The sequence below is a fragment of the Marmota monax genome, unplaced genomic scaffold (genome assembly GCF_021218885.2).
Source record: "Marmota monax isolate L192 unplaced genomic scaffold, Marmota_monax_Labrador192_F-V1.1 WCK01_AAM20220418_F8-fsc00035, whole genome shotgun sequence".
Classification (NCBI taxonomy): Eukaryota; Metazoa; Chordata; class Mammalia; order Rodentia; family Sciuridae; genus Marmota; species Marmota monax.
Genome location: NW_026691961.1, coordinates 7802860 through 7830077, shown reverse-complemented (window position 1 = coordinate 7830077; position 27218 = coordinate 7802860). Strand labels below are relative to the sequence as shown.

The 27218-nt window shown below is 55.3% G+C and overlaps 3 protein-coding genes and 1 long non-coding RNA gene across 9 annotated transcripts in view; 1 reads left to right on the top strand and 3 right to left on the bottom strand.

Annotated features, from left to right (window-relative positions):
- The window catches only part of Rab40c (RAB40C, member RAS oncogene family), a 33649-nt gene extending 29551 nt beyond the window's left edge, over nt 1–4098 (bottom strand). Inside the window, exon 1 of one of the 3 annotated variants that reach the window (XM_058578493.1) lies at nt 3815–4098. In XM_058578493.1, coding sequence (XP_058434476.1) covers nt 3815–3956 — 142 coding nt within the window. In that variant the 5' untranslated portion in view covers nt 3957–4098. The remainder of the gene's footprint in view (nt 1–3814) is intronic. The other 2 variants (XM_046441265.2, XM_058578498.1) reach the window with 2 other exon arrangements.
- A 6032-nt stretch (nt 4099–10130) lies between these two features.
- Nucleotides 10131–27178, bottom strand: Pigq (phosphatidylinositol glycan anchor biosynthesis class Q). Of its 4 annotated transcripts, none has more exons than XM_046441199.2 (11): nt 27042–27178; nt 20128–20826; nt 18096–18227; nt 17802–17922; nt 15794–15920; nt 15345–15498; nt 15110–15221; nt 14472–14552; nt 13840–13954; nt 12207–12268; nt 10131–11445 (listed from the first exon to the last, which is right to left on the bottom strand). In XM_046441199.2, exons 1-11 carry the CDS (start codon nt 27047–27049, stop codon nt 11293–11295), a joined length of 1764 nt encoding a protein of 587 aa, XP_046297155.1. In that variant the 5' UTR covers nt 27050–27178; the 3' UTR covers nt 10131–11292. The 4 variants fall into 4 exon arrangements, with proteins under 4 accessions (XP_046297155.1, XP_046297166.1, XP_046297156.1 ...); XM_046441210.2 differs by lacking the exon at nt 27042–27178 and adding an exon at nt 24550–24683; XM_046441200.2 differs by lacking the exon at nt 27042–27178 and adding an exon at nt 24236–24364.
- Nucleotides 23178–25369, top strand: LOC124090632 (uncharacterized). The gene is made up of 3 exons (XR_006851185.2): nt 23178–24013; nt 24850–24970; nt 25095–25369. It is a non-coding gene; the product is annotated as an uncharacterized LOC124090632 (long non-coding RNA).
- Nhlrc4 (NHL repeat containing 4) lies at nt 24777–27182 on the bottom strand. Its single transcript, XM_046441295.2, has 2 exons — nt 27042–27182; nt 24777–26812 (listed from the first exon to the last, which is right to left on the bottom strand). Exon 2 carries the CDS (start codon nt 26499–26501, stop codon nt 25845–25847), a length of 657 nt encoding a protein of 218 aa, XP_046297251.1. The 5' UTR covers nt 26502–26812; nt 27042–27182; the 3' UTR covers nt 24777–25844.
- Between the last annotated feature and the right edge of the window lie 36 nt (nt 27183–27218).

Here is a 27218-nt window from a genome sequence, read left to right as displayed (position 1 = left end):
GGGGCAGAGCTAGTGGGAAAGCACTGGCCTCACATGGGCAAGGCCCTGGGTTCTATCCCCAGCATGGCAAAAAAAAAAAAAAAAAAGTTCCAACTCCAAACAATGATGTGGGTTTCCAGATGCTGGCAGGGGTCAGGCAGGAGCTGAGGAAAGTCCTCTGAGATCAACTTCTCAAGGTCTCAAGCAGTGTACAGAAGCAGTAGGCATGCAGCAACCAGGAAGCCCTAGAGTAGAAATGAAAATGGGGGCAAGGGGAGAAGAGCTATAATCCCCTGCTACTTCACTGTAAGGTTTGCCTGCTTCCCTCCAAATGAGAAGGCTGGACCCACAAACACAGTGACCATACTGCTCTTTTTTTTTTTTTTTTTAACTTTATTTTGTTTCTTTTTCTTTTTTTCTTTTTAATTTTTTTAGTTATACATAGACAAATATCTTTATTTTGTTTATTTTTTTTAAAGAGAGAGAATTTTTTAATATTTATTTTTTTAGTTTTTGGTGGACACAACATCTTGGTTTGTATGTGGTGCTGAGGATCGAACCTGGGCCGCCCGCATGCCAGGAGAGCGCACTACCACTTGAGCCACATCCCCAGTCCTTGTTTCTTTTTCTTTTCTTTTCTTTTTTTTTAATGTGGTACTGAGGATCAAAGTCAGCGCCTCACACATGCTAGGCCAAGAACTCTATCACTGAGCCACAACTCCGGCCCTGACCACACTGCTCTTGACAGCAGCAGTCTCTCTGACTCTGAGCCTCAGTTCCTCATCTGTAAAATGGGGAAAACAGTGCCTCTCTTACAGGGTGGTGTTAAAGATTAAATGAGGAATAGAGAGAAACGCTCAGCAGTGTTCTGGGGACACATTACATATTGGAGGCATTAGCTGTTACCATGGTGATTGCTCCTGTTCCTCCTGGGGCCAAAGCCCTACTAGAAAACTTGGTTTATAACAGAGGACCCTGACAAATCAATCCAGGAAACCCAGACCCGAGCCCCCGGCCAAGTACAGAAGAAAGAACAAACCATGAGGGGTTGCTATGGTGACCGTGTGACTAGCACCAAGCAACAGTCCAGGGAAGCTGCGCACAGGCTGTCTATTCACTTAAAAACACACTGAGTTAGCATTCCCAAATGAAAACCTGGTGCTAGCATAGAAGCAAGGCAACAGATGAGAACACGGGATACTTGACCTGAAGACATTTTCTGATTTAGGGAAACAGAGCTCAGAGAAGCACTTCAGGCTTCCCCTTGAATCTGCAGTTAAGAGAGAAAAAAAACTCCAAATAAGAGAAGAAAGACATGGATGGGAGCAAAGCAATATCTGGACTGGCCTCTGGGGCATTGATATGGCATTCTGGCACTGGCTTCAGCAGGGAGATCACAACTTGCACAGGACACAGGCACACAGTGTCCTCACTTTGGGAGCACAGCATCATCTGGTCCCGCATACACTTCTACAACCAGGAGGTCCCAACATTCGTAGCAAACCTCCATGTCAGCCTTGCAGTGTCCACAATCCCCTGACCCCCTCCCAAATCCCTGGGCTCAATGGACAGGGCATCACTCAGAAGCTTTCACCAATACTGACTCCCAAAGGAAGAGGGGGAGAAATCAAGTTATACCCGTGGACTCATCTCATTAACCCACACAAATCTCCTAGGCTGTGGCATACAAATTACATCAGACTTTCCCAGAGACCCACTCAGGGAAGTTTTGTAGGAACCCAGATAGGAAGATGTAACTAGTTTAACTGAAGATGAACAAGGACAGGCTTGTGTGGTAGCGAGTAGAAGCTGAATACGGCCAGTGAGTAGAAGCTGCTCACAGCACACCCTCCCAAGAAGCAGTGAGGCTTTTGCTCAAGAGCATAATTCCCCTGTGGCTACCCGGGGAGAATATCTACTCAGTATCCTGTTCTGTCCCAAAGAGAATAGGACCATTCCCCTAAAGCCACTGCTGCATACTAGGAGAAACCAAAGCTTCACAGAGATCCAAAACCAAGGCCCTAAAAGAGTGGGCACCTAGACAAAGCATCACACTGCCACTGCTCCAAGAGGCCATTCTGATGACACAAGTGTTTGTGAAGCTGGAGCCCAAACTTACTTGCATACCTGTCTCAGGAACAAGCTAGACCTGCCTTCAAGGCAGGTAAGTGATCCAGCTGTGATCAAGGAGGAGATCTGAGTCACCCTAAAAAAGCATGCCCTTTACCAGGTGGGGACCCACCTGCCACCTGATCAGAGGAACCAGACAAGTGTAGGCCAAGAACAAGAAACTGGAAATACACCAGGCACTTCTCACAAATGAGAAAAGTTAATATTCACCTATTCACAAAGCAACTAGAAATCCAAAGCTTCCAACTACCACAAATCTTTCAAAGACAGCAGCAAACTTACCCAGTGCTGAATCCTGAGAACCAGCGGCTTTGGAGATTCCAAACCCCCAAGAGTCTCCCTAAGGAAACCAAAGTGTTCTCAGTCCCACCAAGTTCACCCTGGGTCAGTAAGGTGATGCTCTGACCACAAGTACTCCTGGTTCTGTGCATATCTTAACCTAAAGAGCCCTGGACACTGCTATCACCAAACTTGACAATGCAGGACGCCTGCAGGGGCACAAGTGTGCCCAGGCCCTGCCATTAGTCTAAGTGCAGGCTTTCCACACCACTTCCGGCAGATGGACCTCTGTGACACAAGCTCACCGTGTCTTGCAGATCTCCACATTTTATGCAATACAAGTTCCACTTCGGTCAACGTCGGTCAATGTACTGCAGGAAGGCACAGCAGCCTGATAAAGGGGATGGAAGAGAAAGAAGGGCCCTATCTCTCCAGCTAGTCACTGTGTGCATGAGGTGGAGTTGGTGGAGTAGCCAGTGGGACTGAGCCAATCCTCTGAAGCACAAGTTAATATCCCAGGAAAACACTAATCCACTATAAAAGCCCAACCCAACCTGCACTCCTGCATTAGCCTCCTGGGAGTCTGGTGCCAGGAGGCGACAGTACTACTAGAAAAACAATCTGGCCACCTGCCCGAGCAGGAAAATAACCCCTGGAATGTCAAATACTAGTCAAAGGGCCTAGCTGGTGTAAGGGCCTTAAGTGTGAGCCCCCCCACCTAAAAACAAACCCATGGCTCTTCCTCTCTGGTCAGGACCTTCAGGATTTGGCACTGCTGCTCAAGAGGCAGGGCCCTCTGCATCAGCCCAGCTTGACAAATCCTGAAACCAATGGATGGGAGACACCATGCCCACACTCTCAACTGCCCCAGGGCAAGCGATTCAGCAAACTGCAAAGGCTCAGGGCAGTCGGACAGGACTGACAAGAGCCCAAGAAACAAAGCAGGAAGGCAGAGAACAACAAGGACAGAAGAAGTACAATTAGGTGAGACAGCACTTCCCGAGCTTGTAAGGGCCTGTGAAAGGATGGATGCTTGACTGGCCACCAGCTCCGCTGGAATTCGGGAGCCCCGGGATCTTCTTTAAGACACACCCCTGAAGGCCCCCGCGCCGACCGTCCACCACGCTTTCCCGGTACACTCCTAAACCCAGAGGCAGGCTCGGGCAAGCGGTGGTGGTGCAATCCACCTTATGTACGCAAGCCATGCACCCGGAAGTTAAAGAAGATGTTTAATAACATTGCTGCCGAGGTGTTTCCTCCGCGCGAGCGGCAGGCCGCCGAAGCTAACCCCTCGCGGGCTGCGCGGCGGGACCGCCTCCAGCGCGGAGGCTACCGCGCCCGACCAGGCCTCGCCGGCCCCGGGAGGCCTGGTCCGGGCCTCGGCCGGCTCGCGGCGCGCCCTCCTCCCACCCGGCCGCCGCCCTACCGTTGCTGTAGGCGTACGGGGACTCGGCCGCGCCGTCCTGCAGGCTCTCCAGGATCTCGCCCTTGCCCACGTCGCTGTCGCCCACCAGCAGGAACTTGAGCAGATAGTCGTAGCTCTTCACCGGGCTGCCCTGAGTTCCCATCCTCCCACCCCGCCGCGGCCCACGGGCGCCGCCACGGGACCTGCGGGCGGAGGCGGGTGAGCGGCTCAGGGCCCGCCGCGAAGGCCCCGACCGCTCGGCCGTTCCGCCTCACCTCAGCTTTGCTGCCGCCGCCCGCCTCCCGCCGCTTCCCGCACAGCGCCGCGCAGCTCCGCCGCCCCGCCCCCGGCCGCGCCGGCGCCATTGGCCACCCGCCGCCCACCCTCCGTGGACCATTGGTCCAGCCTTCCGTCCGTCACGGAAGCCCCGCCCCCACGCTGCCCACACAGAGCCGCGGAGCCTCCGGTCGCCCTCCCCCTCGCCGTCCCTCCCTGACCCCTCGCCGTAGCCATTGGCCGCCCGCCGCCCCCTTTCCCGAGGCTGTTGGAGGGGCTGCCAGTCCTTCACGACCGACCGCCCCCGCCGTTTCCCACACGCCGTTGCGGGGACAGCGGACGCCCCACCTCGCCACCGTCGCCATTGGATACTCGCCTCCCGCGTTTCCTGAACTATTGGTTCCCCTTCACGTCCATCAGCACCACTCGCCTCTGCGGCTTCCCGCAGAGTCCCAGGCAACCCCTGCAGCCCCACCCACTAGCCGACAACACCTCTCACACTTGCGGGTCCCCCTTGACCACCCCTGACAAACCATTGGGCCGCCGGCACGTCGATCGCACCTGAAAGCCCCGTCCCTTCCCTAATTTTTGCCAATTAGGTGCCTGGAACTCCAGGCATTTCCACGCGCCGCCTCCCCTCTGTGGACTGGCGGCTGGATGGTAGCGGTTCCCGGTTGAGGCCACGTGAGTGCATCCGAGACTATCGAGTCCCCTAGTAAGCTGCTTCGGCTGCTCTCCCAGAGATTCGCAGAGGGCGGCGTGGGGACGCAGCCGGCTGTTTCAAGCGCGTCAGCCCCGTGCGGGGGGCGGAGGCGACCTATAGACGCTCCGAGGCTCGGGGGCGGTGCTTCCCCCGAAACGCGGGATTTTTGCCCGTGGGCGCAGGCCAACATCTGACAGCCACGCTCCTCTTACAAGCGGACCTCTGGTATGGGGTTAGCCCCCTCAGCCGAGGGGACGAAGTCACCTCGGTAGCAAGCCGCGGCGGGGCAGCGCTGGCCGCGCGGGGACCCGCCGGGCCGGGCAGCCCGCGGCAGGTGCAACGCAAAGGTCCAGCCGAAAGTCTTCGTCAGTCGCTTGCATGAGAAGGCATTCGCTCAAGCCACGTACGTAACAACTTGTAACTCAAAAATGGAGCACCGAAGGTCGCACCCTGCAAGAACTCGTGTCGGTCAGCACAGAGACCTGTACGTGAACATCCAGAGGAAACCGCCCAAAGATCCATCCGATCATTGATAAACAAAATACAGTATGGAGTGTATTACCCGTCAATAGATACGGAGTATTGATCCACGAGTGAAGCTTCCAACCATGCATATTACGTAACTCCACTTATTTGCAATGTCCAGAATGCCCGATCCGTAGACAGAAAGTAGGGTAATGCCAGGAGCTGGGGGAGGGGGCACGGGGCAGTGATTGCTTAACGGGTACAGAATTCTTTTGATAGGTGGTGGTCATGCCACTTGGTGAAGTTACTGAAAGTCATTGAATTATGTGCTCAAAATGGGTGCATTTTATGACATATATGACACCAAAACCTCAAAAAGTCATCAAAGCTGACCCAAGTGCAGTCCTTTGAGTATGAAGTATTGCTGCTGCATGTGGTCACAGGACTGTTAAGGCTCTCTGCAGAGAGATCTGTGCAGAAGAAGCAGTCATGTCATTACAACGACCATGTGTCTGAGGGCAACAGAGGATGCCCCAGCTGCAACACCTCTCAGGTCTGTGTGGCAGACAAGGACAGGCAGGAACCTCCTTCCCCAGCAGCAAATGCTCTTTACACCCCTGGATGGGCAGCACCACACTTGAGCCACTCTCTCTGCTGTCCTGAGCTGAAGATGTGAACTTTGCTGAGTGCCAAGCTGCAGGGACACTGCAGCTTGTTTTATGCAGTGCTGGAGAAGGCTTCTGGGAGAGCCTCCAGAGGGTGGCAGCACCTGGTGAGTGAGCTGCTGAGCCTTCCTCACCTGCTTTCAGGGAGAGGCTTTCCTGGTATCCTCTTGGCCAGGGTGGGTGGGACACAGGCTTCTGGGTCCTGGTGGCCAGAGCCTCACCAAGGCCTCCAAGCTGGGCTGAGCTCAGCTCATTTATAATCCCAAAGGAGCCCAGAAGTTCTTGCCTGTGTCTTAGCTAAGACCTTTGCCCAGGAGTGGCCATTCCCTGGACATGGGGTTATAGCAGACATGGCCACCAATGCTTACAGAAAGGGGATACACACAATACACCTCATGTTCACAGACCAGCAGCGAGGCAGACAGTCTTGGCCCTGAGCTGGTGGGGGGGGGGGTGAGTACCCAGAGAGACCAGGGACTGAGCATTCACTACCTAGCTGGCCATGGAAGGCCTCTTCTACAGAGGTCACTCTAACCAGAGGAGCCTAGTCTCTGGCCTGGCCCCACCCCTGCAGCACATCTGATGTGTTTGAAGGTCCATAATCTTGCTGGAAGGGAGGGTGGTGAGAAACTGACTCCCCTTTGCAGAGACTGGAAATCACAAACACCTGTGAGGGTCAATTTTGGGCATCCCCTTATTGGATTATGGAATGTGGGGAGAGCTAGTGGAGCTTTATGGGTGTGTCTAGGGGAGTATGTCCTGTGAGTCTGAGTGGATGGCACCATTTAATTTGCTGGGGCCCCAGAGGGAGCAAACAGCAAAGGCACAGTAGCCTCTGCTGGAGTCAGGACACACCCTTCTTCTGCCTTAGACATCAGGACTCCAGGTTCTCCAACCTTTGGACCCTAGGACTGACTGAGCCCAGTGGCCCAACTGAGTTCTGAGGCCTTTAATCTCTGAGGGTTACACAATAGCTTCCCTGGTTCTAGGGCCTCTGGACTTAAACTGAGCCATACTACCAGTGTCCCAGGGTTTCTAGCTTACAGGTTGCCTGTCATGGGATTTGTTGGCTACCCAAATCACATGAGCCAATTCTCCTGATAAATCCTCTCCCATACACCTATACTATCACACTAAATAACAGGCCACTGGACATAGTGGTACACATCTATGGTCCAGCTACTCAAGAGGCAAGTTCAAGGCCAGCCTCGGCAACTCTGCAAGACCATCTTGAAGGACTGTGGGCATAGTTCAGTGATGGAGCACTGACCTAGTATGCAGGAGGCTTTGGGTTCAATCCCCAGTACAAAAAGAAAAGAAAAACCAGAGATGCTTCAAAGAACAGGATTTATTTAGGAATGAGTATTGTAAACATTTAGCAGCCATAATAAACTGCATTTTCACGCAGGTTGATGCAAGGAGAGGCCTTATCACATGCATGGTCCTGGGGATGGACCAGAGCCTCACACTAGGCAGGTTCTACCACTGAGGTACAGCCCCAGGCTGCCATTTTCTCATTTTGAGACAAGATCTGACCAAGTTGCCCAGACTGGCTTCAAACTTGCAATGCAGTCAGCCTTCGGAGTGGCTGGGTTCACAGGCATATGCCACCATGCTCTTCTCTAAGGGGTGCTTCAAAAGGCAAAGATAAGGATTATGCATACTGTTATGGAACAGCAATCCTTGGCCACAAGGACGATAAGTCAGAGGTGGAACAGACAATGGCTGAGCAGAAGTCCTTGCAGAAACACATTTGGTATGAGGTCCTGGTTCTGATAGTCTTGTGATGACTACTGTTGGGAACCCCTGGTGTCTGATTGGGCCCAGTCAAAGAAAGGGGTTTGGTGGATGAAGGAGCTGGCCTCCCATGCAGGTGCAAGAATGTACTGGGGTCCAACAAGCACCAGACAAGGTGTGGCCCAAGGGGCCCAGGAAGGGACAGGACACCATCCCTGCTGCTTAGGGACCTCAGGCCAAGGGTGAAGCAGCCAGACAGTGGATGTGTAGGCAAGGCCTCCCCTTAGGAGTCCCCAGTTGGCCCCACCCTCCTATGGAGCATCTGAGGAAGGGTGCTGACAATCTCCCTTTGCTAGCTTTGGGTGAGGACTAGAGCCAGACTCCAGCTGAGCCTTGTCTAAGTGAGGGGCACAGGGGACAAAGGAAGAGATTTGGTGGTTTTGCTCTTCCCCTCCAGGCTGCCTGCTGTGGTTCAAATGTATCCACTAAGAGTTCATGGGTTGGACACCTAATCCCCAAGTGCATAGTGGTGTTTGGGGGAGGAGCTTTTGAGAGATAATTAGAGGAAGTCATAAGACTGGGGCCCCATGATGGCATTAGTGGCTTTATAAGAGACCTGAGCTGGGCGCCATGGCAGTTCAAGAGGCTGAGGCAGGAGAATGACAAGTTTGAGGCCAGCCTTGGCAACTTGGTGAGACCCTGTCTCAAAAAATAAAAAGAGCTGGGTACAGTGGCACATACCTGTAATCCCAGTGGCTCGGGAGGCTGAGACAGGAGGATCACAAGTTCAAAGCCAGCCTCAGCAACAGTGAGATGCTAAACAACTCAGTGAGACCCTGTCTTTAAATGAAATATAAAATAGCTGGGGCTGTGGCTTAGTGGTTGAATTTCCTTGAGTTCAATCTCTGGTACCAATAAAATAAAATTAAAATTAATAAATAAAAAGAGTTGAGAACGTAGCTCAGTGGCAAAGTGTCCCAAGGTTTAATGCCCAGTATCACAAAAAATAGAGAGACCTGAGTTGCCATGCATACTGTCCTTCCCTGCGATGCCCTGTGCCATATTCTAATGCACAGTGCTGTGTCAGATGCCATCACCTTGCTCCTGGACTTCCTGCCTCAAATCCATGATTCAAATAAACCTCTACTCTTCAAAATCACACAGTCTCAGGTATTTTGTTACAGCAACAGAAAATAGACCATTTCTTTACTGCCTTCTGGGCCATATCACCAGCCCTTAGAGACTGACCTACTGGGACAAACAGACGTTTGTCTCTGAAACCCTGTGCCCAGGAAACTCTAGTCACTAAGGAGCCCTGGCCCCAGCCTGATGCCAAGGATAGATCTTACTAACATCACACAAATGGACAGAACTGGTGGACACTGCAGCTAGCAGTGAAAGAATGGATGTCCACATGGCTCCAAGTGGTTTCAAATAACTTGCTAATTATAAGGGGAAACTTGGGCCCAGTCAAAGGAAGGGGTTTGGTGGATGAAGGAGCTGGCTTCTCAACTTTGTAGTAGGAAGCCTGGCACAGCTCCTGGCGAATAATGTTAACAGCACCAAAGGTAGACAAGTGGACATCATGTGCTCCCAAGGTGACACCCTGTCAAGGACAGCATGCCACAAACACATGAACTACATCTCATCATGAGAATCATGAGACACACCCAAACAGGGCCACTCCTCAGCAGGTAGCAGCTCTCAATGACTGAGGTAGCCAGTGTTCTCTACACAGAGGACAACAGCTGCCAAGAAAATCCCATGATAGGGCCACACAGCACTGGGATGGGCTCAGGGGCAGGATCCTTCCTGATGGGAGCCCAGAAATGGTGGAAGGACGTGGATACGTAGCACAAGGATAGGCAGGGTGGCCAGGCACAGCAGTGGGGGAAACAGGCAGGATGTATGATGGCCCCTGTCACTGAGCCCCAGCAACTGCATGCTGCCAAGCCCCAGTCAGAGGCTTCTGCATTTGAGGCCAGAAGCTGGCTACAGGCCTCCTGGAAGGCAGCCCCTAGCATCACAGGGGTCAGAGGCTGTTTTGAGCAGGCTTTTAGTGGGCACAATCCAATGAAAGACCCTTTGGCACTCATCAGCTGGTTTCTACTGGCCCTTGGGAGAAGACCAGGACAGGGAGCTGCTAAGGGACTGCTCTGGACTCCACCCCCTCTCTGCACCAGAACAACAGCAGAAAGCCCCAAGGCCCCTAGAGGCTGCAGGATGGGTGGAGTCAGTTCATTCCAGGGAGTGACTTACCTCCAGTCCTGCCCTTATGCCTAGCTGAGGCCATAATGAGGGTATGGTGCCATGTCCTCTGGGGCCTGTGCCAGAGCCCAGGGCCTGCACACCCACCCAACAGCACTGCTGTAGGGAGCCCCAAACAAGAAAAGTCCCCTCAATAAAATCAAGTCTGCCCTGGAAGTGTCTGCCCGCCCCACCCTGAAGCCTCCTCAGACCTGCTGCACACATTCAACAGGCAAGACCACGCTGGTGCTCCACACGTGTGGGAGGCTTTATTGTCACCACGGGGAAAGGCAGAGTCAGGGAGCTGGACACAGGATGCATACTTATAGTCCCAGCTAATAAGGAGACTGAGGCAGGACCACTTGAACCCAGTTATAGACCAGCCTGGGCAACACAGTGAGACCCCTTCTCAAGACAAAACAAAAAAGGCAGGGTCAGGACCTATCCCCACCAGCACCCTCCACTGGGTACTTAGTGTTGCTGTGGCCTGCAGCAAAGGAATATGGGCATTCCCAAGTGCCGTGAGACGGGCAGGGCTCACTGCCCTCAGCACAGACATTTCCACACCACCCAGCACCTTCAGGCTTCCCTCTCCCTGGGGTGCTTGGCTTACACAGGATCCTGGCAGGAAACCTGGGCCTAAGTGCCAAACTACATGCTGGAGGCCACTCGTGGTAGTCCACAGAACTGTCTGCCCACAAGAAGCCAGTGAGAAGATGGAAGATTTCATCAAAGGACCTGTCCCATTGAGTACTGGGCAGAAGTGGGGCAGCCAGGTGGCTGGACACCCACTTTCCAAAAAGGTAACTCCAGCTGACCAGATGGCCCAGCTTCCAGCGAAGGGGCACAAATGTCCTGTCAACATCCTCCTCACGAAGCAGTCCCCAGGAAGCACCGACAAACCAGCCTGCCTAGCTCAGGATGAGGGCTCCGGTCCATAAGGGCTGGGGCTGGGTCAGCAGCTGCTTCAACTCCCAGATGGGGTCATTCTACTGCAGCAGCTGGAAGTCCTCAGGGACCTAGGAGTGCATCCTGGGAGGGTCCCTCCGCCCCACCTGACAGGGTGGGGCTGCTAGGGACCAGCCAGGAAGACCTGCCAGCACCCTCACAGGGTCTGGGTGTGGTGGTACTCCTGGGCAAGCCTGGGGGCTGCCAGGCATCACAACAGACCAGGGGGAGGCTCCCAAGGCAGATGGTGCTAGAGAGGGATGGGGTTTTGGGGTGGCAGCTGACTGCCTGGCAGGGACTGCATAGGCCCCCAAGATCCAGAACAGGCACTCAAGAGCAAGGCCTGCCCTCACTCAGGAGCACAGTGTGACCTGGCCTGCCCACAAGGTCAATACCACCCTGGCAGAGGGCAGGAAGACCAAGCTGTGCAGTGGTACTGGGAGGGCTGTGGCAGTCCCTCAATCCTGCTTGTCCCCTCCTTGCCTCCAGGGGTAGATAAGCTCTCCAAAGAACAGCTTGCGGCACAGGGAGCCCCAAGAGTGTTTGGGGTGGCAACCATAGCTGGGCAAGCGGTAGATGTGCACCACACGGCTGTAGGGCAGAGGGTTTATCTGGAAGGACAGGGCAGTGGTTAGTGGGTTGTTGGGAATGTTTCACCCATGTCTGCACAGAAAGCACTGGGATGTGGGCACTGTGGCTTGCTGGGCTGACCCCAGGGAGGCAGGTGATCCATATTCCCCTGGAACAGCGAGATGAGGTGGGAGCTATACATTCTCTTGGAGTGCTCCCTGCCAGGGTTCACTTAGCTCCCAAGGGCCTCCTGGGGCAGGTAAAATCACAAAGTCCTTGGCTGCCTCAACATCTGAAAGACACCACATTGAGCAGGAAGGATTCACCCAAGAGGCAGCCTGACACCTGGAAAGTGACCCCAAACTTGCCCTGCTCCCTCCTGCAGGAACCAAGCACCCAGGACTATTTAAGATGAAGGAGTTTTATGGGTGCAGAGTCATAGGGCACACCTGCATGTCCCAAGGCTTTCACAAAGTCAGTTCTGTTCCATCCAGAACTTGAGTCCCATAGGGCCCATGGCAAAAGATGACCCAGGCCAAGTGGGGTTGCCCCCAGCAACCCAGGGTATCTGTGACTCTGGGCAGGGGGCCCTCATAGGCTAAACGGGGCCAGGCATCAGTCATGCAGACCACAGTAAGTGCTCCAGCCCTGCTGGCCATGGTGTCTAAAAGCCTGGGAGGCTTCCTCTATGGAATCTACCCCTTGGCTCCACTGGGTCCTGGCCCCAGCTGTTCCAGAACCAGGCAGAACATGGTAGGAGTCCCAGTCCTGGGTTGAAATGGAGGGTACAGAGAGGCTTTACCTGCATCAGGAGGCGAAGAGGCCTGCCTACTTCATGCTCTAGGACACGGAACTTCACACCAGCTGTAAGGAGAACAGGGTGCTTAAGAGTGGGTAGGTCTACCCCATGAAGCACATGGGCCCCGCAGACAGCTTTCATGGACCCTGCTGGGGTGCAGCAGCCACTTGCTGATATGGGTGGAGACTTCTAACAGTGAAGACCCCTTCCCCTGGGCACACCCAGATGGCACCCGGACCTTCTGGGCATATACAGCTTTCCCTCCCCACACCCTGTGGATCTGCCTATTTGGGGCTGGCTCCTAGGCAATGTTGAAACCTCTGAATGTCACTGGCAAGCAGAAGCTGAGGTCTGGCAGGCTAGGAAGAGCAGGATAGGTGCCAGGCGGGTGCAGACTATGCTGCTTTCTTGACAGGACAGGGCATTTGCTGGGTGGTGGCCGCCCTACTAGCCTCTGTCCTCCAACTTTTGTGTGGCTGGCTGATCTGAGGACCCTCAGGAGCCTGGCCTGCAGTTCAGGCTCTCTAGCCTAGATCCTCCCAAGGTGGAAAGTTCTGGAAAAGAACAGGAGTGAAGAGTTCCCAAAGCTAACATGGAGAGGGAGAACACAGCATCCATGGCTTTTCATATGAGGTTAAAAGGACCCTGCTCTGGCCATAAGCCACGGGTGGTGAGGAAGGAGCCAGGATGCCATAGGGACTTGCTCTGCCCCTGCCTGGTCCTCCAGCCCTGAGGTGAACAAGAGGTCGGGGAAGAGGGCACGTGGGCAAAGCTGCACATGGGTCCCTGGCCTAGGCCATGTGGAGGGAGCAGGAAAAGTGGCTTGCAAAGATGTTCTCAAAAGGGTTTGTAGGTATCCAGCAGCAGGGGGATGCCCAGCCTCCAAGGAGGCAGACCTTGGCTCAAAGCTGACAAATGTGTTTCTACATCCTCCTGCTCTGAGATGGCTGGCAGAGCCACCAGGGCATGCTGGTCACCTTTGACACCACCTGAATGGGTGCCAGATGGTGGCTATCAGGTCATTGTCAGGTCCCCTGCTGTGCTCTAAGCCCCTGAGCCAGATGAGCTGACCCACAACCTCACATCCACCATGGTCGGCCTTCCCTCAAAGGCATCTCCCCTGAGCCAGTATCAGAACACAATGGGACAGCCACCTGTGGTATGGACTGTGCTGGTTATTGGCTAGACAGTGCAGGGCACTCCTATCACACAGGGTCTGGCCAGCCTGCAGCCCTCATCCCAGTTTGCCTCCAAGGCTGGTGGGTACTATCAGGCATGTGCTCACACAACCACATGGGGCTGGATCTTCCCTGAGCTACAGTCAGACAAGATGTACCTAATGTAGACAGACCCTAGAGCAAGCCACACATATTACAGAAGGGAGGGAGGCATAGAAAGAGCTGCCTCTGGGCCTCAAGTCTCTGTGTACCTGAACTTCAGCCTAAGGGGGGCCTCTCCCTCCACCTCACTGAAGGCAGCTGCTTAGCAATGTCTGGGACCAGGAGGCCCTGTCTGCCCTGCCATACACACCACGCATGCTACTGCTTCCAGGAAGGAGATGCAAGTGTGACAGCCAGTGTGGCAGTTGCTTTGACAGGGCCTGCCAGGCGACTGGTGCTCAGCACACAGCACTCACCTGCCAGTCTGTAGGGCCGGCAAAGCCGGAGTCCAAGGGAATACAGAGGCAGGGTGTTGACGAGGTCCACGAGCAGATGGATCAAGCCCTGCACGGTGACCACCAGGAGCCGGAGCTGCAGTAGGGGCAACACTGAGGGCTTCTGAGCCAGGACATGACCAGAGCACGCTGGCCATGCCCCCAAGCAGAGCAACCCAACAGTTCTGGGCTATGGCCAAGGTCCCTGACCCTAAGGCCCAGATACCCAGGAGGCAGGAAGGAAACAGCAGCCCTGCCCTGGGCAGAGCCGGGGACAGAGCAGTCAACCCTCCCACCAGGTCAGAGATGGTGCATCCCATGGCCCACGTGCTGACAAATCATGCCAGAGGGCCTGGGCCAGCAGGGTGCTGCCCACCTCCAGCACACAGCACTGAAGGAGTGCTCCTCCACAGCCCCACCTCTTCTTCTAGCATAAGCCACATGCCTCAGAGAAGGAAGGGTTAGGGACCTTTAACTACTCCAGGACCTAGCACTGCCCAGAGGGTCTAGAACAACCAAGCTAATGTGGCCTATGGGGTGGACAGCCTGACCCATAGCTGCCCGTCTCCAGGCAGAGATGGCAATGACCCCATGTAATGATGTGCTTGGCTCACCAGGGTGAACACCAGGTAGTACAGGGCCGTGGTGGGTAGAAGGAAGACCAGGATGGTGAAGAGCAAGGTCCCAATGAACAGCTGTGGGGAGAAGGGGGCGGCACACCTGGCATCACAAGACCCTGGGCAAGGGCAGCCCTTACAGCACTGGCCATATTCTGTTGCCCACCCCTACTGATCTTGCAACTACAGTCCGGATCTTTCAGCCTCCTGAATGCACTCAGGACAGCCTGCTCAGGCAGCTTTCTTAATACCACACAGGGTACACCCAGGAGCCCTGTGGACATGGTGCCTCACGGGGAGACTGGCCAGTGGGATACACAGCTCACGTTAGGAAAGACTGTCCCTGTAGCAGGGCTAGTAAGAGAATGGGACAAGCCAGAGTAGGCTCTGTGTCTGAAGCCTCAGGGCCTAGAGAGACCAGGGAGCTGGGGAGTGGAAGCAGGGTCTGTCTCCTAGCTGGGGGAAAACCTGCACTATCTGAAGGCACCCCCTCCCCATGGCAACTATGGACAAGAGCAGGCTGCCCCGGTAGAGCCCAAGAAGCTGCACTGGCAGGGCCAGAAGGAATGGAGATGGGGTCAGCCATGTAGGCTAGCTGCAGCCAGGAGCACCTCCCACACAAGCCTTGCTGGTACCTGGTCTAGGTTGTAGGAGCAGGAGTCCACCCGCTGGCGCAGAACATTCCACTTCTTCCCCCGGAAGAGACGCCAGAGAGATGATAGGCCGTAGATCTTTAGGCAGTACAGCCTGCAGGACGCAGGCACTGAGGGCCAGCCAAGCCCACATCACACTACACAGCTCACCCACTGGCCCCAGAGCCTGTTGTTTACCCTGGGCTGGGAGGGCTGCATCCAGGAAGTACATGCCTACCTGGCACCATAGACATAGAAGCAATAGATGTGGAAGGTGAGGAGAGCGATGATGTCCGACAGGATGGATAGGGCAACTGTCAGACCCAGGCAGGCTGAGAGACCCACGTGCCACAGGATGCGCTCGATGAAAGGGGACATGAGGTGGATGTAGCCTGGCAGGACAGGGCCAGCCCTGAGGAGACGCCTGAGGTGGTCCTGGGACCGCCCCCATCCCCAGCTTCTGAGGATGGACCCCTCAAGGAACTTCAAGTGCACAGACCATGTCACTGGCCCTGACCCTCAGCTAAGATGGCCTAGCAAAGCAGGCTTCACACGCATGGGAAGCCAGGAAGAGGGGACAAAGGAGGCAGGGCCTACCTGGGCCCCACAGTCCTCCTTAGGTGGGGATCAGGTCCCTGTCCCATGAAGCCCTGCTGGGACTACCCATCCCCCCTGTTAGGCACTCACTGATCCACAGGTGAATGTGGTACAGGAAGAAGCGGCCCAGCACCTGGTCTAGCGCCCGGTTCATCTTAAGTCCAGCTGGAGCACCCATCAGCCACTGCAGCAAATGCTGGAGCTCCTCGGCCACGTGCTGCAGGGACATGGTAGTAGGGGGCATGTTGGGGGCAGGTAGGTAGTTTGGGTCAGTATCTGCACCTCCTGAGATTGCCTATAATGGGCTCCTACTAAGGCCAGCTCATTGGGCAGAGCAAAGACAGTCCATGCATCCTTCCTCCTCAGGTTCAGACTACCATCTCCTAATGTAGGTGGGCAATGTTTCCCAGTCTGGCCATGGAACCTCTCTTCACAAATGAGTTCTGGGACTTGGACCTCTCCCAGCAGGCTCTAGTTGCTCCCTGGCCCACTGGGCACATGGTCCTCAGTGAGCACCAATTTCCACATAAGAATATTCCTCTTGGGCTGGGGTTATAGTTCAGTGGCAGAGCGCTTGCCTGGCATGTGTGAGGCACTGGGTTCGATTCTCAGCACCACATATAAATAAATGAATAAAATAAAGGTTCATCAACATATAAAAAAATAAAATAAAGACTATTCCTCTCCCTCCCATCTCACCACTTTCACCTCAACCCAATGCCTCAACATGTCCAAAGCTGGACAATGGCTCACCTCAAGCCCTGCAGGGAAGCCTGCCAAAGATCCCACCCCACCCACCACCTTCCAACAGAGGCCTGGGGATGACCTCGGCAAAGTGAGAGGGTATCAGGCCCAGCAGGGGCCCAGACAACAGGTGGGATCACTGGAAGCAGGGTCCCCCAGAGGATAGGACAAGGGCAAGAGATAGCGCAGGGACCTTGAAAACAAGCAGGGAAGCTGGGTCCTGGCCACCCAGGGGAGCCAGGGTCCAGGAACAGCATTGTCCACAGGGGTAGGCTCTGAAGGGCCTTCAGCTTTGCAGCCAAAGCAACGCCACAGGAGCAACACCTATGCACCCCCATCCACCCACATCAAAGACCCCTCCCAACTCCACGCTAAGATCTCAGTTGTTTCAGAACTGGCAAGAAGAGAAGAACATTCTTTATAAATAGAACTTATTTAATATTTAAGGGATAAGCGCATGGCAGCAAAAAGAAACTTTCATTTTTTAATTAAATATTGATATTTTTGAGCAATTTTGCAAAAGGGAGGTCTAGGACAAACTTGGCCAAGAGGTAGAGTGTGGAAGCAGCCAAGCCCTCCCCCACTTTCCTTCTGTGCTGGCCTCCATGCATCCCCACAGCCCAAGGAGAGCCAAGAGGTGCTTACTCTTGCCCCCAGAGTCCTGGCCTGGCCATAAGCAAGCCCATCCCTGCCGCCTAGACAATGACAGGGCAGAGACTGAGTCTCCAAAGGCCACGGTTGGGCTAAAGGGCAAAAGGAACCACCCTGAGGGAAGACAAGCTCCTAATGGGAGAGAAAGGGCTTCAGCTCCAAGGAAGGGAGACAGACGCGGAAGGCTCCAAGGCATTGTGGAAATACTGTATGCAGGCCAGAGGGAGGAGCCAGAAGGGCTGCCCCTGACCTGAGCATGGTGCACAGACACTGCAGGGGAAGTCAGGGACACAGATGCCAAACTTGTGCCCCTGGGTCTCAGCATGGGAATCACAATCAATGCAGACAGCCCCAGGCACTGAGAAGTTTCCTGATGCTGACCACAGAGGGCACCATCAGCAAGGAGAGCAGAACTGATCCCAAAGAGGAGAATCAACGAAGAGTCACGATACTGGGCCTGACGGGAGGAGGGGCTCCCCTTAAAAGCCTCAACTACAAATGCACATACGCACCTTCAGGAAGGGAAGGTGGGTACTTGGCAAATGCTGCCCCGCAAGACACAGGTCCCAAAAGACCCCAACAGCACATGCTCAGGGTATTTTTAAGGTGAGGTCAAGAAAACTGCTCCAGGCAACAAAGGGGAGTCAGCTTCCTCCAGGAGAGCCCTCCACCCAGAAACCAGGTTCCACCCTGACCCACTCACGTCAGCCACAGGGACGAGGGCATCAGCCAGCTGTCCAATTCGGTTGCTGCTGTGGAGCCAGGACAGCAATATGAGGCCAAGGGCCACGTCCAGGAGCACAGAGACCAGCATGTTGGCCTTCCTGGAAGAGGGTCAGCCAGGAGTGATGTGAGGCAGCCCAGGGAAGCCTGAGGTCACATGGGGAGGCCTGGCTGAGGGCATCAGTGCAACAGGTCTGGTACAGAATGGGGGTGAGGAAAGGGCTGGGCCCATGGCCGTCCCACCTTGGAAGGAGACCCCAAGCCAGGCCCACACCTCATCAGCTGGGCGGGACTTTGGGCCTTCTGGGTGCTGAAGACAAGGGTTAGATGGTCAAGCCGGTGCCGGAGCTGTTCACAGGTGGAGAGCTTACTCCTGATGAAGGGCAGGGGCCACAGTTTCCACAGCCTGCAGGGAACACAAGAGACCAGGGCTTCTGCCTCTGTTCCTCCAGGTGCTCCTTCCTGCTAATGCCCCTCACCCTGCAGGAACAGAGCAAAAGCCAAGTCAGACTTAGTCTGAGAACCCAGTAGCCTCACTCCAGAACTCAGCAGGGCAAGGAGGTTGCAAAGACCCACGAGGCCTAGCAAGGAAGCACAAGTCGGGTAGGCAGAACTCCCAGAAGGTAGCCTTCCAATTCATAGAGCCTGCCTTCCTCACAAAGCTCTGTCCTGAAGCACATCTCCACCCATCAGCCTACTCCCAAGGTTAAGTCTCAAGATGGCCCCAAGATGGTATCAGGTGACCTTCTGGACACCGGGCCTTGCCCTGCCTGCCAGATGGCTCAGCAAAGTTGCTGGAGCTGACCGCTCCACAAGGAGCATGGCTTTCTCACAAGGCATACCCCACAGGCTTTCACATGCTAGAGATGTTTGAGGGCTAAGGTAGAAAAAATTGCCCAATGGCAACTTGGCTTTATACATAGAAGTCTGAGAACCAGAGACTCACGTCCAGGGGCACAGACACCATTACATCTGCCTCTCTGTAGGCAGGAAAAAACTAAAAGGCTCCTAGAAAGTGCAGAGCTACAACTAATGCATGCCTAAGACCCGGGAAGGAAGGGGAGGCCTGATCTTAGAAGGTTGAAAGGCCTCCTTCCTCTTCAAATGATTGGCTCTGAGTCACTTCCAAGAATGTGCCTCTTCATCCTAAGTGCCAACCAGGCAGAAGGTGACTTCTCACTGGCTGCATGGAGACCCCCACCTGTGCAGTGGTCCCTCCAAGGCTGCAGATGGGCTCTGCATGGCCTAGGTCCCTAAGGACACCCCTGAAGCAGCTAGGCAAGGCACAAAACCATGAGGGGGGAAGGGGGTTTTACTCCTGTAGTGACAGTCATGCTTTCAGTGCTGATAGCCACCAACCATATGTCTGACAGGAGAATCAATATCTAGTGCACACGAACAGCTCTTAACCTTCCTGGGTCCTCTGAGAACATGATAAAAGCTGAAGACCTTCTCTGACAGAACTGCACCTCCGTTCAACACATACCTCCACCTCACTCATCCCAAAGCTGTCATGAAACCCTCAAACTCACTCTTCACATCAAGATCCCCAGCAGCTCCCACAAGCCAAGTGTGTCCTCCTAGACTGCCAGGGGCTCTCTTCCCAGGCCAGTGCCCAAGCTTACTCAGAGCCCCTGAGTAGGCAGGGAAGGCAAATCCCCACACCTCAGGGAAGGAGACAAATGAGGACGTGTAGTTGCTTCCACAGGGAGATAGCACCAAAGAAACATCTCCTCAGGCTGAAAGGGGCTCCCAGCTCCTAGGCCCTCTGTTCACAACACCCCCTGGCACTCCTGGCACCCTTGCAGGTGCTTCTGGAGATCAGCCAGCACCCAGGGAGTCAGCCTGGGTGACTGAATGCCACCCCAATCCCTGGAGGGACTGCCTCTCCTGGAGGAAGCAATTGCAGCACCTGAAGCCCTGCTGGGTGGAGAAGTGGGGGCAGCAGGAAAGCACTGGGCCTGTGTGCCTCAAGAAGTCAGCACCTCAGGAAGGGCAGACCTCATCTGATTTCTCTTTCAGGGATCTGAGCTATCTGCCGCTCATACTCCCGTCTGGTGGGCCCCATGCAATAACCAAGGCTGCTGGAAGAACTGGCTCCACCCCAGGAGTAAGAAACATTAGGAACCACAGCCACCCCTGGGATGTCCCATGAGATGTGCAGGGGAGGGAAGGCAATTTGAAGTCCCAGGGTGAGCTATACACCTAAGGAAGGGCCCACATGAGCCTGGGCCCCTGCACACTTGAGGGGCAACTCTTAATGGCCTGCCCATTTTCCATACCCTCCAAATCCCAGAAGCACCTACCGGCAGCCACTGGCTGCTGAGATCAGTGACAGCAGACAGGCTAGCAGCAGGCAGACTGGCCCTGAGGCCCGCTTTGCCAGCTCCACAAGAACACTGGCCTCCACACCCTCTGACTGCCAGTGGCTCAGCCGCACAGGGCCTTCATCATACTGGTCACTGCAGAACAGCACCTCGCTGCGTGCCACCGTATCAAAGACCACAGCCAGGCCCCCAGTACTAGCCATAGCATCTCCATCCTGGTGATCAGATACGACTGTAGGTGGGTGCAGCTGGGATAGCAGCACCTTGCGCTGGTCATAGAAGATTAGCATGACCTGGTCTTCGTTGGGGACATCAGGGGCAGCAGACACTTGCCGGTGGATGGCCTTGCAGCTCCAGAACTTGCTGCCCCTCTCCCGGCACAGCTGTAGCCAAGGCTCATGGGAGAAGATGGTGCCCAGGCCCTCCAGGAAGTGGCCCAGGCTCTCCTCAGGTTCTTGCTGGCGGTGGCACCAGGTGCCCAGCACGGCCATGCCCACCTGACTGGCCTGCTGCACCTGGGCCAGGAGCTCCTTGACCTGGATGGGGATGAAGGGAAAGTGCACTACAGCCAGCACTATAGCACTGCTCTGCTCCGGGACCCACCGTCCCACCAGCAGGCCACTGTCTGCTGAGGCACAGCATGTTGGGAAGAAGGCCTTGAGCACCATGCCAGGGACCCTGCAAGAGAGGGGAGAGGGCTAACTCAGGGCATGCTACAGGACGTGGCAAACAGTCCTGGCAGACGCTGGGGCAACCCAGTTCTGGGTTTGGTGGAAGAGATTGGTAGGTCTTGGCCACCCATCTCACATGGGCTATGCTCCTGAGGCCAGCCTGAGTGTTGCCTCATGAAGCAGCAGCTGCATGTACAATAGCAAGTCAAGGTGATGTGCATGATAGATATCACCTGAAAGGGGTACCGGAGCTACAGGTAAAGGACTCTGATCATCTGTGTATTTTTTTCTTTTTTGGTGGTGCCTGGGATTGAACCCAGGACCTCACACATGCTAAGCAAGAGATCTACCACCAAGCTGCATCCCTAACTTTTCTTATTTATTTATTTTTAATTTTTTGGTACAGGGGTTGAACCTAGGGGCACTTAACCACGGATCCACATCCCCAGCCCTTTTTATTTAGGGGCAGGGTCTCACTGAGTTGCTTAGGTCCTCTCTAAGTTGCTGAGGCTGGCTTTGAACTTGTAATCCTCCTGCCTCAGCCTCCCACATAGCTGGGATTACAGATGTGTGCCATGGCACCAGGCTAGAGATTTTTTTGAGCAGCATATGGAAAAATGTACAGTCTCAACAAAGTAAAACAAATTACAGGGGCTGAGGTTGTGGCTCAGTGGTAGCGCACTTACCTGGCATGTGTGAGGCACTGGGTTCAATTCTCAGCACCGCGTATAAATAAATAAAAAATATTTTGGGGGCTCAGTGGCAGAGCACTTGCCTAGCATGTAAGGCAGTGGGTTCGATACAAATAAATTAAAAAAATAAAGGTCCATCAACAACTAAAAAAAAATACAAATACAATAAACAAAATATTTTTAAAAAATTACAACTTTAACAAACCAGGATTCATATATTAAGTTAACAAGAATAGGGGTTGGGGTTGTGGTACAGTGCTTGCCTAGCATGTGTGAGGCACTGGGTTCAATCCTCAGCACCACATAAATAAATAAACGTCCATCAACAACTAAAAAAAAAGTTAACAAGAATAAAGAGAGCTGGGGTTGTGGCTCAGTGGTAGAGCACTCACCTAGCACATGTGAGATCCTGGGTTTAATCCTCAGCACCACATATAAATAAATAAAATAAAGGTACTGTATCCATCTACAACCAAAAAATAAATTAAAAAAAAAAAGATAAAAATTTAAAACATTGTGCTTCTGGACTGAGGGAAACCAACCATACATACATAGTTAGGCACCCACGCAGTGGCCCAGGAGGTGCCAGAATCTGAAGGAGCCTCCCCTTCACAGCAGGGAGAGCATCCACCAGCCACCACATTCAGAAAAATAGACTCTGCTGTTCTCACAGGGTTTCTGAATCCACTCTGACTCTCCACCCTACCTGCAATGACCCTGAGCGGTACTCATCTTTCCCTGGGATTCCCAGCAGCTACCTCAGATCAGGGCTCCCAGCAGGGGAGTATTTTCCCAACTTTGGGATGTATTTCTTCAACCATATAGCCATCTAGACATGGGGTGGCAGTTCATGGGCCCTGGAGGTATGGAAGATTACCCTCATGTTCTCTCAGACTGAGAGGACACCAGCCTTCCTGGCCCCTCAATATCTCAATGTGGCCTTGGAGCATTAAGAAAAGCCCCAAGCAGCTGCAAATCCTGAACTCTGCAGGGCCCCAGGCCTTTCCTTCCCAGAGGTGAACTAGTGAGGCTGAAACCTTTTTGCCCTGCAAAGAAGGACAGCTTCCCATTCCTTCACCAGAGTCCTTTCCAACAGGCCTAATGGACAGGACCACCTTGCCCCATATGGTGGTAAGGGCCTGCTAGGCTAGCTGGCAGGATCTGGGTGCCCATGTTTGCCCATCTCGCCTACATAAATGACAGCAGACATCCTGAGCAAAGACCCCCAAGCTGGTGGCCACACTAAGGGAGGGAAACAGACCTTGGACTCAGCATGGGCCTCCAGGTTCAGCGCTCATGAAGCCCTTAGAGACAAGGGGACAGAGTAGGACACACATGTCTGTGAGGGCCTCACACAGACACAATCGGCCAGGGCTTAAGAGACCATGGTGTAATTGCTATCGGCCCTGCAGGTACACCAGACCAGTAGCTGGAGGGTACTTTGATAGCTATGGGTCCTGGTTGAAAAGGGTACCTACAGATCCAGCTGCAGAACTCCCAGATGCCCCTTCCCCACAATATTTAGAGAGGGCAGTCAATCAGCTGATACCACTGGGATAACCCTCATGACCAACAGGGGGCCCCATGGCTGGCATTAAGGGCCAATTTCTTTTCCGGTCCCTTCTGCAGGGCCTGACTCCAGGGAACCACTGACACAAGGCACCAGGGGCATTGTGAGAGGGACAGAGAGATTCTGGCTGTGAGGTGCCCAGCATTTGGCTGGTGACTGCCACAGTCGACAACTCAGAAAGGTATAAGTTTTTCCTGTCAGTCAACCCCTCAGGACACATCAGCTGTGAATCATCACGCCTGGTGGGGGACATCTTCCACAGGAACTGAGGGAAACGGTCCATGGCTATTGATGGAAGAGAAACACCTTTGGCCTAACAGTAAACAGATGGTGGGTAGCTGGGTAAGTTGCATGCACACAATCTGTGCGCTTCCTTTGTGTGTAGCATGGTTCATGTACAACGTTTACCTTAAAAACAAAACAAGATAAATAGCTCCTCACGTCTAAGGAAGGAGATTGGAAGGCAGATGTTTATGTTCGGATCCGTGGGGCGCCAGAGAACTCAACAAATGATGGGGCAAATTCTCATCTCTACTCCCACCTCAGCCTCTAGGAGTGACGGCGGCGCAAGCGAGAGCGCTCGCCAGGCTGCGGGGAATCCAGCAGCCAGAAAAAGATGAAAGAGCAGGCGATCGATAGCAGAGAAGGCGCGGGACTGAGAGGCAGGCAGGATTTGGGCAAGGAGAGCATCTTGAAAGCCCTGGTTGAAAGCACGGCCTGAGCCCGGGCGAGCTCCTCTGCCAGGAAGGAGTCAGCCCCCAGCGCGAGGCGGGGGCGAAAGAACTGCTCCCGCGGAGCTCCGCCTCCGCATGAACGGGCCAGGGGACGCGGGGGACACCCGCTGGAACCCTCCTCGGGTGAGGCCTCTCCAGGGTGCAGCTCCACCCGCACGGTTTAAACAACGAAACGAAACTCTCCTGCCTTCCGAACAGGTGAACCTCTTCCGCCTGTCCCCGCGGTGAGGAGCCGCGGCCAGGACGCCCCAGGCCCCGTCGGCGCGCCCAGGCGGGTGCAGACAGGGCGGCAGCGGCGTCCCCGCGGCGCGGACGAGGAAACGAGCCCGCGGCCCGGAGACGCCCCACAGACCCTCGCTCCCGCCGCCCGGCCGGCGGCTCCCCGGACTCCCCGCAGACACCGGCCTCCCCCCTGCTCACCGGCTGCTGCCCCGGGCCGCGCCCCCGGGCGGCGGGGAGGGGACGGGGTTGGGGACCGCGTCGGACGGGCCCGGGCGGACGACGGCGCTCGCGGCCCCCAGCCCCGCCGCGGCCGCGCCGCGGGACACTAGCCCCATTTCCGTCCGCTCTGCGCGTTGCCGCGCGACGGTCCGGCCCCCAAAGGCGCCCGGGCTGCCCGCTGGCCGCGCCCGAGCGTTCCGCGCGCGCGGCGGTCCTGCCTGAGCGGTATCCTCGTCCGAGGGATCGGAGGGCCCGGCCCTGGGGGACCCCGACGCCCCTTGGCCCCGCCTTACCAGGGTGAAGGGACCGCCAGGCCCCGCGTGGAATCCTAAAGGAGCTGTCCGCGGCCCCAGGCCGTACCTCCCACACTACTATCTGCCTGTGGGCTGCCCCAGACCTCTGCAGGCCTGCTGTGCGAAGCCTGCTGGGTCCAGTTTAGGCCGCAGCCACGGGATTTCCAGGAGCGCGCACTCAGGAGTCTCTAGCCCCTCCCGCCACAGGCGCAAAATCTCAGACCAGGGCAGCTTCTAACATTTATTGTGCACCTACTCCGCTTGCTTTCTACATCTGCCCATGTAATCCCCCACCCACAGGGGCCCGGACATATTGAGAAAATCTCAACAGGTGTAACCACAGATGTCAGTGTCCTGGTGATAGATGGAGCGCCACCTCACAGCCTGCAGGGCCGGGCAAGGCAATGAAGACCCCTCACAGGTTAGCAGACTGCTGGGTAAAACCCCCAAGCACCCACCCCCACACTTGTCCCCTTTCAAGTCTCATTTCCCAAGTTGTAACATAGGAGAAAAGGCCATGGTTTTTCTCCTTTTTTTTTTTAAAGCACCAGAAGTCTGTCCTCAGAGGAAGGCTACTCAGGACCTATGCTACCTAGAACCTCCCAACCTTCCTGCCCCGTGCACTTGAAGCTTTTTGGATGCAATTTGCAGAGAATTGAAGACTCAGACAGTCTTCAGAATGGTTTCACATGGGGGAGTGGAGGAGCGGGCACTGAGACTCCAGACCCAGCCATGTGCTTCCCAGATTACCTCAAAGTTTGCCCCTCTGTTCTGTCTCCTCCTTACCTCTGCTCGACCCAGAAAAGCTGCTGAAAACTCAGTACTGTGGGTGCCTCTGAGGTTGGGGGACACTGAGGGGCCACACCCCTGCCCCAAGCCTCCCAGCCCAGCCACACCCACCCTGCCTGCCTCTGATTAGGATCCTCCCTGGTATGTGCTGGTAGGAAGCCTACCACACCAAGGACCTCCAGCCTCTACTGCCAGCAGAAAGTCCAGGCTTCCTGAGACCTGAGTCAGCAAGCCAGGGTCTGAGTGGACAGGTTATGCTGAGTGCAGGGCCAGGGGCACACTGGATGAAGACACAGAGAGGGCCCAGTTTGGGAGATTTGTAGAGGAAGCTTGAAAGGCAGCTAATCTCTGGCTGTGGATGAGATGCAAGTACTCATCAAAAGGACCAGGTCTGGGAATAATGGGGGCTCAGAGTCATGAAGCATGGCCAGTAGCCCCAGAAGAGCCCACCAGCCTCCCATGGTGCTTCATAGCCTCAGGCTGGCCAGGCATGGTGAGGCCTGCCCTTACCAGTGCCTATCATCAGGCCAACTCCCAAGATACTGGTACACCTTGATGTGGTTGTCCCCCGCATCTCCCACCACAAGGTGGCCCTGGGGTGAACAGGCCACAGCCAAGGGTCGCTGCAGCCCCTCTGACAACAAACAGATAGGCGTCCCAGCCCTGGGAAACAGGGTCACCTGGCGCCTCTGCTCGTCAGCCACAATAACACTGCCCTCTGAATCAGAGCACACTCCTGCTGGGCGACCAAAGGTATGCGCCCTCAGAGCCCCCAGGGAGCCCAGGGGCTGGCAGGCACTGCCAAACAGCCACACATCCCCAAACTCCTCGCTCACAACAAGGCCCCCGTCAGGCTCTGGGCTCACCCAGCAAGGGCCCTCCAGACCCAGCACTGAGGCTGGGGCCAAGGGCTCCCAGGTAGGGCCCAATGTGAAGCTGTGCACAGCCCCACGCACATAATCTGTCACCAGGAATCGGCCAAGGGCATCCACAGCCAGCCCTCGAGGGGACAGGAATGTGCCCACCGTCACCCAGTGCCCCTGAGGGTCCCGGGGAGTGTGTTGAAGAGCATGGACAGCCCCATGGATGAGGTCGCTAACCACCACAAGCCCCGAAGCTGTTACAGCCACATCCTCTGGAACAAAGTTCCCAGCCTCCCGCATGCAGCAGGACAGGCGACAAATGGAGCGTCCCTCCAGGTCCAGCACATGGATGCAGGGTGCAGCCCCAGCTGTCAGAAAGAGCAGGCCATCTGAGGAGCAGTGCAGGCCTCGGGGCCCCCCTGCAGCCCCTGCAGGCGCCAGGATCTGCCCAAGTAGCCGGGGCGGCCGGGAACAAATGAGGTCTCCAGGCTGGTCCAGTGTGAGATGCAGTGGGGATCAGGTGGCCAGCAGGGGTGCCCAAGAAGTTGGGAAGTTGGGGAGGGAGGCCAGAGGCAGGAGGATGGGTGGAGTCAGTCTCAGTTCTTCTGCAGCTGCAAGAAAGGTGGCAATGGCCCACTGTGGCTCCTGGTGCCTTTCCTGAGGCACCATGGGGCTGATCTGGGGTATCTGTCTGCTCCCCAAGCTCAGCAACTACCCAGATGATCAGGTACCTTGGAGCTGGAGTCTGGGAGATGTGGCCTACCCATGAAAGGCACAGCATTGCAGTGTCCTGGGGTGGGAGTGAGGGAGTGGCAGATAAGTGGCATTTCCCAAACTCACCTGCTCATGGGACCCCTTCCCTTAGCTCCTGCCAGTCTCAGCCCCTGTCTGTGACCAGTTCAGGGAGACCTCCAAGCCCTGATCTGTTAGGTGGATCCTTTCTAGGACTCTCTGATGCCCCCATCCAGAGTGGCCAGCCAGAGTCCCTACTGGGTCAGACTCCCTGCTCCTGTTGTG